This window comes from Octopus bimaculoides, chromosome 13 (assembly GCF_001194135.2).
Source record: "Octopus bimaculoides isolate UCB-OBI-ISO-001 chromosome 13, ASM119413v2, whole genome shotgun sequence".
Classification (NCBI taxonomy): Eukaryota; Metazoa; Mollusca; class Cephalopoda; order Octopoda; family Octopodidae; genus Octopus; species Octopus bimaculoides.
The window spans coordinates 33,104,429-33,115,780 of NC_068993.1; the positions used below are offsets into that span (position 1 = coordinate 33,104,429).

At 37.5% G+C, this 11,352-nt stretch overlaps 1 protein-coding gene across 3 annotated transcripts in view; it reads left to right on the forward strand.

Moving 5' to 3' along the window:
* LOC106872061 (uridine-cytidine kinase-like 1) overlaps window positions 1-9,364 on the forward strand; it is a 59,504-nt gene extending 50,140 nt beyond the window's left edge. For all 3 annotated transcript variants that reach the window (XM_014918907.2, XM_014918909.2, XM_014918908.2), the window contains exons 14-15: window positions 928-1,026; window positions 5,736-9,364. In XM_014918907.2, coding sequence (XP_014774393.1) covers window positions 928-1,026; window positions 5,736-5,791 — 155 coding nt within the window. In that variant the 3' untranslated portion in view covers window positions 5,792-9,364. The remainder of the gene's footprint in view (window positions 1-927; window positions 1,027-5,735) is intronic.
* The last annotated feature ends 1,988 nt before the right edge of the window (window positions 9,365-11,352 follow it).

Genomic DNA, 11,352 nt, shown 5'->3' on the forward strand with positions numbered 1-11,352 from the left:
ATATATATATATATATAAAAGAATACAAAAATGGGACAAGAACACAACAAGCGACAACAAAACATCCAGAGAGTTAGATGATACAAAAAGGGACAAGTAAAATCAAGGACGGATCATTCGGAATTTTCTTTCGTCAACCGAGTTCCAGATTATCTTTGCAGTTTTGGCTGGTTATACTCAAAACTGCTCCAATCTGGCCAGCCCCAAGGAAAAACTAAGTTAACAGCACTAGGGACATAAGAGATGACAGGCATGGGAAGGAATATAGATGTTGCACGGATGGTAGTCGAACCAAGAAAGAGAGGTCAGGCTTGGCCGAACACCGCTCACGTAGAGAGAGAAGAAAGAGTGGTAGAGGCAGAGGGATAGAAGAATTAGGGAGGGACGAGAAAAAAAGGGACAGAGTGAAGTGAAAAATATGTATGTCTGTTTTCCATGCTGGCATGTATGACTGTTTTCCATGCTGGCATGGATTGGAACGTTTGAGCAGAGCTGGCAATCAGAAGAATTGCACCAGGCGCCAGTCTGATTTGGCTTGGTTTTTATGGCTGAATGCCCTTCCTAATGCCAACCACTTTACTGTGTGTACTAGATGCTTCTAATGTGACACTAACATGAATGCTTTTTGTATGGCACTGGCTCATGGCTTTTGCAGACCAATCCTTTTCATCAGGTGGAGTGACATTAACATTGCTGCTGTGGACAATGGGCCTTCTTGAGTACCGTAAAGCACCAGATATCTCATTCCTTTGTCATCTCCTCCATAAGGTTGTCCTGAGGTTGTTCTTCTGTACTTCATCCCATGTCTTCCTGGGTATCCCTCTTCCACAAGTTCCATCAATTTAGAGTGATATATATATATATATATATATATATATATATATATGGAAATTCTATATCCTTCAGTTTTCTAATTCTCTATTACAGGTGTTCATTCCATTGCATATGCATTCCCCAAGGTGAAAATAGTGACAACAGCTGTTGATAAAGAAGTTAATGAAAAGTTCCACATATTACCAGGTCTTGGTAAGTTGAAGTATTGATAGAATTGATTGTTCTCATAGGTTTCTACATGTACGTGTGTTTGTGGAGTGTTCAGTCACTTGCACGTTAATTTCATGAGCAGTCTCTCACGTTGATCAGATTAACTGGAACCCTTGTCATAACCAACAGAGTGCCTATTACACGTCTTTGTCACTTTTCTGTATTATGTACTAAACTGGATGGAGTTGCAGAGCTACACCATTTGGTCTCATATAGTCTGTGAGAAACATAATCTGATAGAAAATAGTTATAGTTGTAAGTTTTACATTTCTCTCAATGTCATGCTGTCAAGTTACGTTCTATCTTAACATTTTAATATGTTTTAGTCAGTGTTCCCAAAAATGATCTATTGACCTCAACATTCTCTTCATACCACATAGAGGAGCAGATGATATATTTGGAATAAGAAAAACATTGAGTGGAACCAGTGACAGCTCATAATGTGTTGAATTAAAGAATGAGCATCTATGCAGCAAGTTTATTTACAAGAAATTGCAGCCAAATCACCCTAAAATCACACTCTACAGTCTTAAACTGAAAGATACACTATATCTTAAAAAAGAGAGAATGGTCCTGGCTTGGACATTTTTGATTATGGTTCTTTTCAATCTGATCTGACCTGAGGTTAAAGAGCTCATAAAGAAAGTAGTTGGTGTTTTCTATAGAAATGTCACAATGTCAGAAGGTTATCATAAACATTGATCATAAATCAGTTTACTATCTTAATACTATTAATCTTACAGCAAGTCATATTGTCGAATCTATGGTAATTGATTATAGACAGAGCATCAGGATGTGTCTGTGTGTTGTACAAAAGAAATATCAAACTTATAATGTAGAGATTTTTGTTAGAAAGTTAGGGAATATGACACAGTCCATCATTAATCTACTTCATCTTTATTTACTCAATTTTATCAGAGTTATCCTTCTTAAAATTTTAAACACTTCTAACGGGAAATTTTGCCCGTTAATTGGGTAACCGCTAATAGAAGTTTTTCTGCTCATTGCATTAAATGTAAGATCCTACATTGTAATGGCCCCTTCTATTTCTGATATTGTCTCATAGCATAATTTTAAGGGAGGTATAGGTACCGAGAAACCCAACCTTGATTCAACACACTTATTATTGAAAGTCTTCCAGCTGTGATCATTTCGAGCAAGCAAACAGCCTCTACACAGTAATAGCAGCCAAACCTCTCTCAAATTACACTCTACAGCCTATAAAAAAATGGACACTATCAGGCTGACCTTGGGCTAAACAAAAGTATGTTTATGATTGGTAGGATTTAGTTCATAATAGTATACTTTTGGAAATCTCTGTGAATCGGACTACCGCATAAAGACTGCAGTTACTTAGATGGACACGACTAGAACGCTGTTTATTATAGGTTTGCATATTCAATGTTGACTCATTAAATAAACCTACATTTCTACTTTGCTTTTTTGAGTAAACAATATAAGGGACATAACTCAAATGATTTAATTTCTGAGTAATTTCCCTTGGTTTAATCCTTTGACCTCGTTTTCGTTTTGCATTCTTAAAGTTCTGACAATTTTGGTTATAGATTGAACGGAGAGGGTAATACTGCCTTCTTAGTAAATTCTTTGAAAGTTGGGTGAGAGTGGTAAAAATGTTACGTGTAAAAGGCCCCTGTTCTGAGCATGATCCTGTTATAATCGGTCGACCGTTGAGAGAGGGGAACCTGTCCTCATGGTCTGGGTGATCCAGGTTATGTGACATTTTACACGTACATATCCAAATACGTACGTACGGGCATACGTTCATGATGGCTGACTCCTCGTGACTTAGAAAGACCATCACTGACCATTGCCCATGCAAAATGTTAGCAATACCTATGCATGAGGTTATTGCACCCACCTGTGTTTGCATCTGCAGCTTCCATGCTCACTGTGGTACCCTCCTACTCGACCAGGCATCGGAAATTCATCTCACTGGCAATTGCACAGCCTAAAATTTTACGTCCAATAATGCATGCACAACACCTCACAAACCCTTTCCACTTAATTGACATGATCTAGAGACAAGCCAGGGCAAGATACTCGGTGCCAGGTAACAGGCTTAGGAGTGTGACAGCGCCATGATCTCAAATGCAAGCAAAAAAATCCCCAATGACTGGTGTAGTAGCGCCATAGTCAACTGCTATAAAAGTAAAGGTAATGCCTTAGATAGAAATAATTACAGAGGTATCAAATTGTTGGATCAAGTGATGAAAGTTGCAGGGAGAGTCATCAAGGAGAGTCAACTAATTAGGGAGAAAGTCTAGATGAGATGCAATTTGGTTTTGTGCCAGGTAGAAGCACCACTGATGCTATATTTTTGGTAAAGTAACTGCAGGAGAAATACCTAGCCAAAGACAAACATCTGTAATTGGCTTTTGTTGACTTGGAGAAAGCTTTTGACAGAGTCCCCTGATCCCTTATCTGGTGGTCAATGCAGAAACTAGGGATAGACAAGTGATTGGTGAGAGCTGTACAAGCTTTGTACAGGGACGCTACCAGTAAAGTGAGGGTGGGCAATGAGTACAGCAAAGAATTCAGGGTACTAGTAGGGGTTCCCCAAGGATCGGTGCTCAGACCCCCTTGTTCATCATAGTTCTCCAGGCAATAACAAAGGAATTCAAGACAGGCTGCTCCTTGGAGCTACTTTATGCTGATGACCTTGCTCTTATAGCTGAATCACTACCAGAACTAGAGAAGGAAGCAAGGTCTAGAATCAAAGGGCCTTAAAGTTAACCAAGCAAAAACCAAAGTTATAGTAAGTAGGAAAGCAGACAAATCACAAATCCCTTCAGGTAGATGATCCTGCTCAATCTGTAGAAAAGGTGTAAATAGAAACTCTATAAGCTGCACCTGGTATAAGCTTTGGACACCTAAAAGGTGCTACAACGTCAGTGGAAGGTTAATAGGTAAACTAACTTTTGTGTGTGGAAGATGCACAGGTACAATAAATGCTGAAAATGTGCAGAAAATAGACTCCATCAACTGCCAGTGGGGCAAGCTAGAGGTAGTAGGTGTCCAAGTTAGTAGTGGAGGTGGATGCTCCAAGAGTGTAGCTGTGAGAATAAGATTAGACTGGGCAAAGTTCAGAGAGCTCCTACCCCTGCTGACAACAAAGGGTCTCTTTCTCAGAGTGAAAGACAGACTTTGATGCCTGTGTGCAAACAGCTATGTTGCATAGCAGTGAAACATGAGTTGTGACAGCCGAGGATATGCGTAGGCTTGAAAGAAATACTTCGCTGGATGTGCAATGTCGGTGTGCATGTTTGACAGAGTGTAAGCATCTTGAGAGAAAAGTTAGGCATAAGAGGAATCAGATGTGTGCAAGAGAGACAACTGCGCTGGTATGGTCATGTGATGCGCATGTATGTGGACAGCTGTGTAAAAAAGTGCTGGTCTTTAACTGTGGAGGGTACCTGTGGAAGAGGAAGACCCAGGAAGACATGAGACAAGGTGGTGAAACATGATCTTCGACTTTGAGCCTCATAGAGACAGTGACTGGTGACCGAGACCTTTGGCAATGTGCTGTGCTTGAGAGGACCCATCGAGCCAAGTGCACCCATGCTGGTGGCACATAAAGAACATCTTTTGAATGTTGGGCTTCATGGAGGCAAAGTCGCTGAGTTCCTTATGAGTGTTGGGCCCAACGGAGGCAAAGTAGCCGAGTTCCTCTTGAGCGTTCGACCTGATGGAGGCAAAGTGACAGAGTTCCTCTCAAGTGCTGGGCCTCATAGAAGCAAAGTGGCTGAGTTCCTTTTGAGTGTTGGGCCTCACAGAGGCAAAGTGGCTGAGCTCCTTTCAAGTGTTGGGCCTCACGGAGGCAGTGACCAAACCTTTGGCATTATATCATGCTTGAGAAGAAGATCCATCAAGCTGAGCAAAATCGCAGTTGTGTCATGCAAATTGGCACCCTTGCCAGGATCATGTAAATGCACTCCGGTGTCACACAAATGGCATCCGTGCTGGTGACATGTAAAAACACCCATTACACTCTTGGAGTGGTTGGCGTTAGGAAGAGCATCCAGCTGTAGAAAAATCATGCCAAATCAGACTGGTGCAGCCTTCCAGAATGCCAGCTAGGTCAAACCATCCAACCCATGCAAGCATGGACAACAGACTTTAAATGATGATAATGTTCAGTTCCATTCCTTGCATATCTGGTTTTATATCAGAGTAACCTTCTAGATTTTTTAGGGTCCATGCTATTGCTTGATTGTTGTTGAACCTACGTTAGGTTTATCTGTCCCTTTGACCGGTCTTGTTTTCAGTCCTGTTGAGTTTCTAGCAACCCTCTTCATCAGGGAAGCTTAGTTAGGGTGCTGGTTTAGTCACTGATGACCTGACCCTGTGACAGTTGTACTGGATTCCTTGTTACCAGTAGCACTCATGAGAGACTGACAATACATGCATGCCTACATACATACATATGCACATTTAGATATATCATTCATCATCATTTAATGTCCATTTTCCATGCTTGCATGAATTGAACATGTATATTTGTATGCATATATACATATATGTAATTATGTATGTATCACCTTGTATATTTGTATTCATATATACATATAGAATACATATATCTATATTCACATCCAATTGAAATGCCATTGTTTATGATAATCATAACTTTTTTTCCTAGGTCTTTTATTTATTTATTTTTATATTTCTAGGTAATTTTGGTGATCGATATTTTGGTACCAGCAGTTCAGCTATGGTTGTTGCTTAATCTACAATTATAACTTCAGAAAAAAAAATTTGTATGGCAGTATATTTTCGTTGGTGCTACATTTTGGTTGGTACCATGCTTTGGTGCAATGCAAATCCTTCGACGGATTTTCTATTTTCCATAAGAATTTGACAATTTATGTTATTGTATCAAGAAAAATTATACAATATAGAACTGCATGATGCATGTCAAATAAAAACAGAATGATTATGTAACGTATGTGTGGGTGTGCATTGTAATGTGTGTGTGTGTGTGTGTGTATATATATATATATATATAAAAAGTGAATGTGTGTGTGTTCATCTGACCAGTGTAATAAACTGTTACTATCTTGCTTCTCGCACAAAAACTGTACATATTTGCCAGGGTTTAAGAGCTATTCTTCAAAATAACCTATTACTGGAAATGTTATTTAGGGCACTATTGTATAACCAAAAGTCTATTTGTCATCAAGATGGCAAGTATATTAAGACCTGTTTCTGACTTCTGACCCATTCCTCAGTTTTGTATCTTAAAAAAAATATCCATTTTCTTTATAACTAAAAACTATACAGGTAATATATATATATAAATATATATAAAATTTTACCCAGCACGGCTGTAAATTATTAACCAAAGAATGTTTATTGCTCTGAAATTTAGTCAAAGCCAATTCTGTTTTGTTTATGTACTCCTAAGTACTCCAAGAAAGGCATAAATGTTACACAATCTCATTTCTATCTCCTCTAAATGTGTGGCCCTTTGACCAAAATAAGAAGTTGTCCAGTTTTGGATTGTTTGTAAATATTTTTGTGAGAAGAAAGATCTTGTTTTGATCATCAACTATTAAATTATATACATTTAATATATTGGAAATTATATTGCACATAATAAATAGGGAATTATCCACAGCTAATATATATATATATGGAATTGTATACAGGTAATATATAAGGGAATTATATACATGTCAAATGTAGTATGTTATGTAAACATCATTTATGTATTGAGGGAATTCATGCAATTGTATGTTCTGTCACAAAGATGTTGTTGGAGGTGAGTGATCACAGTGAAACTTTTGTTTATCTCAGGGCAGCAGAGAATCTCTTTTTTATAGACTTTGATTTGAGGCATATTGTATTGTAGCCAAATTACAAATGTATTTCCTTAAAGCTCTCCTTACTTGCTGTTGTTGCATTAAAGATTTTGTCGATTGTTAGCATTGATAGTTGCAGTTCTGATAGCAGTTACGGGATTCCTGATATTTTACATTTTTACAATAGTTGGAAGTAAGTTCAACATTGCAAGACAACACGAGTTCAGGATGTCTGTGAGTTCTTTCAATTCCATCATCTTTCAGTTAATCTTCAGACAGTATTTCCATTATTTGTATTTCTATACTGTTAACATTGAACAATAACTTGAGTTGATCTGAAGGAGTTTCGAAGTTAATTCCAAAAAGGGAGATGTTTGTTTAATTCAAGACTTCCTATTTTTTCTCTTTTAAGTTCAGCTTTGTAGGTGTTACCTCTAATTAGCCAATGAGTTGTGGATAAGTTCTGCAACTGACAATCATCATCATAGTTATCACTTTATGTCCAATTTTCCATACTGGCATGGGTTAGAGAAGTATTCATATGCTGGAGACCCTTCTTTGCGCCAACTCTTGTAGTCATCTCTATATTGCGGGACATATTGTACAACTGAGATACACCATTACAATTAAACTCATACTGCTCAGGATATTCTTCTTCTATCAGTGTATAAATATTTTATATATTTTGAGCATTAATTTATTAATTTGACTTCTGGGTTGTGAGTCACGTCCTTATGTAATAACTTCATTGCTCCACATTAAACAATGTATGTGTGTATACACACACACACACACACACACACACACACACATGATGGCTATCCACTTGTGACCAAAGAAGACCACCATTGACCATTAAGAAAACTGTGCACACAGACAGAATTATACTTTACATATGCAGTTTTGCTGGTGACTAATATACTTTACATATGCAGTTTTGCTGGTGATTAATGATCCCAGCTCTTGATAGACATATAGACCTGTGATCATGTTCAGGTTTTTGTCATGAAATTGGAATACAAAACTTCCCCCATCCACTTCACTGGTGGTGTATTTTCAATCAGTTCGCCTAAGTTCAGCATGCAAAGTGTGTGTTTGTTCAAAAATTTCTACTCTTTCCTCTACTCATTTCCTCTGTTGGTAGCAATGATAAGCATTACTTCCCTAATTGACCTACCTATATTTTACATGCCTTCAATGAGGACTTTATACAATCCTTAAACCTTAGGCTTGGTTTCTGCTGGGAGTGTTTTCCACAAACAAGTTCACTTATAGCATTTGCCTAGGGATCCTCTGATCACTCATTTGAACAAAATGTCCAGTCCAGTGTAATTGATGTCTGAGCATCATCATCTCGATGTTCAGGCTGTCAACTCCCCTGAAGAGCTCTGTGTCTGGAGACCACATGAACCAGCCAATGTTAAGAAATGTGTCTCAGACATCTCTGATGGAAGCATTCAAGGACCCTTACATGATACCTGTAAAGGGTTTGTGTCTCACAAGAGTAGTGATGTCAGCACACATACATGATACACAACAACTATTGTTTGCCTTGTGATTCTATGTTGGTACCAAACACGAGACTCGAGAGCCCTGAAGAAATCAGTTGCCTTCTGAAACCTTAAAGATATTTCATCATCCTAGGAGCAATAATGTCTGAGTGTGCTGTCCATGTACACTTGTCTACCACTTTCAGTATTGTTTCTTCAACGAAGATAAATGGTCTCACTTATGACTTTTTTGGTGCAGGTTGGAACATTACGACAGTCTTGTCTGAGGTAATACTGAATCCAAATGCCTTTCAAGATGCAGAAATATGATCTATGAGAATTTGCATATCTTTAGCTGTATGGGCAACTAATTTGCAATCATCTGCATAAAGGTCATGAATAAGAGACTGAAAACCTTTCAAATAGGCAGTAAATTGATGCAAGTTGAAGAGATGATTAGAAATTCAGTGCCTCACATATATCTTAGAGGAGCAATCCACAGCAAAAGCATGACTGAGAGTAGCAGCAAAATACAAAGGAAAAGAGAGTTGGGGCAAATATATATATATATATATATATATATATATAGTAAAGAGTTTTGTTGAAGAGATTTTTCCCCACGTGGTGAGTTGTCAGAAAAATTATAACAAAAGAAGGAAAATGCACACAATTTATATATATTTTTTATATATTTTATAAGATAGAATATTTATATAGTCTACTAGTTTCATGTTTTGCTAATCACAACTGGAAATTTGGTGAAAACATTGCAAATTCATAGTATCTTAAGACGTTTTTAGTTCATGTTGTTTGCATGAGAGTCTTTGTAAATGAACCAGAATGTAAATAAATCTATGAGAAGGTAATTGGTGATGTTAATTATTGAAGACAGGGGTGGTAATTGCACTTTTTGCAGTGTACATTTTTGGGAGGTTAAATTTACAGTGATTATATTATGAAGTTATAAATTGATGAATTGAAATAATGAAATAAAATATATACAAAGTTGGTTATGTGTTCATGAATTAAAATATTTACGAACTCCAGAATTGGTTATATGTTCATATTCAGGCGTAGTTTGTACTTTTTAATAAATATGTTCTCTTTATTTACTGTATTTTGTGGCATATAAGATGCACCAGCATATAGGACACACCTTGAAATTAACATGGAGTATGCAGGAAAATGTAATTATATGTAAGAGAAATTTATGGCTTTTTTCCATAGGATGAACGGACACATGCGGAGTGTCATAATAGGGGACAGGGTCCACATAAATGGTTAGCCAGTGTAAGGGTTAGCCTAAGTAAGGCTTAGGACAAACAGCCAAAATAAGGGTTAGGACAAAGTTAACTAAAATAAGGGTTAGTGACGTGCTCAGTGGCATGGTGGAGGTCACAGAAGTGGTGTGGTCTGAACAGTTTATATTGTTGTTTGCTACCCAAAACAAAAATTGTACAGCAACTGGTTACTGCTTAATCCACACCTGTATACCTTGGAAAAGTACTGGGTATTGTGCAAGTTTTCCTATGGCTTCACTGTTTTATCATTGTCTCAGCTTTGTGAAACATTTAAAATATTTCAGAATATCCTGGTATGCCCCATGCCTTGTCGTAGTGCATGTTATTTACTCACTAAACCATATCTTTTATTACTGTTAAGTTCCTTTATGTTGTCTCTTCTCATGTATTTTAAATGGTTTGGCACACATTTTTTTGGCCTTACCCTCAATGAAGATGAATAAAATTACGGTTAGGGGAATTTTGTAGAGCCTGCTTCAGCGATAGGCCTGAGACTGAGTTCAGCCCATGTCTGCTGTGAAACCTTATATTTAAGGTTATTTGTGCAGCAGAACATTCAGTGAACACAGATTACAATATCTGTTCCATATTATTGGGAAGAGAGCCAGGATGCAACAACGAATTGTTTTGATTGTGAGCCATACCTTTATTGTCTGTCAATGTCTTGACTCTGATATGGCTGTGACCTCAGCTTCATTGTTCATTACTTTATTTTCTGATATTTAGCGTACTACTTTCATAATTTTTTTTATCTATTTTTATTTTATATTGTTAACTTTCTTCATTACTGCCACTACTTGTAAAATGATAACTTTTCTGGTTGTGTTTCTACTGCAAGTGTTTGCAGTGAATGCCAGGTAATGCTATGACCATAGCCTCATCTGCACGGTTCATTATTTTTTTGCACTGATATTTTATTTATTGAACATATTTTATCAGTGTTTGTTATATTTAAATTTTTTTCATATTAACATTCTTTGCTATTGCCACTTTATTTGTAAGAAGAAATCTTATCAAAACCTGCCAATACATAATAACCAAAATATCAAGATACAATAAGCTCATTAGTAACTTTTGACCCCACTTTAAAATCCGAAAAGGTCATGATTGCTGTCATCCTCATTCAGTTCCTGGCTGTCATTTTCCTCAAGTTCCTGGAATTCATCAGCTTCCTTGCATTCCTCAGAGGAGTTGTTATTTTCAGAATCAGATGTGTCATTATTGTTATATAAAGAATCATCTTCAGTGCCATTTTGGGTGTTACTGATGCCACATTTTTTGAAACCATTTATAATTGTTTCAGTTTTTTACTGCTTCCCACGAATGTTTCACCCAGTGGGCTGCCTGGGAAGATGTTGGCTTCTTCATACAGCCTGCTGGTGTCAGTTCATATTGCGGGACCTGCATCCAGTTATCCCACTCCTTTCTCATGTGTCCCTTGAAAGACTTGTTTATTAAAGGGTTGTAAATGGAAAGTCCTCAAAGCACTTTTTTTGTCCACTCTGCATATACTTGCCTTCTTCCAGTTTTCTGTTCTACAGTAGGACAGTCTCTTGGGGAGGCATGTATCAGGCATTTAAACAAGGTGGCCTACTCACCTGAATTGGGCTCTCCTTGGCAGTGTGTAGATGTTTGACAAATCAGCTTGAGAGAGGACCTCAGTGTCTGACACCTTGTCTTGCCAGATAATTTTCA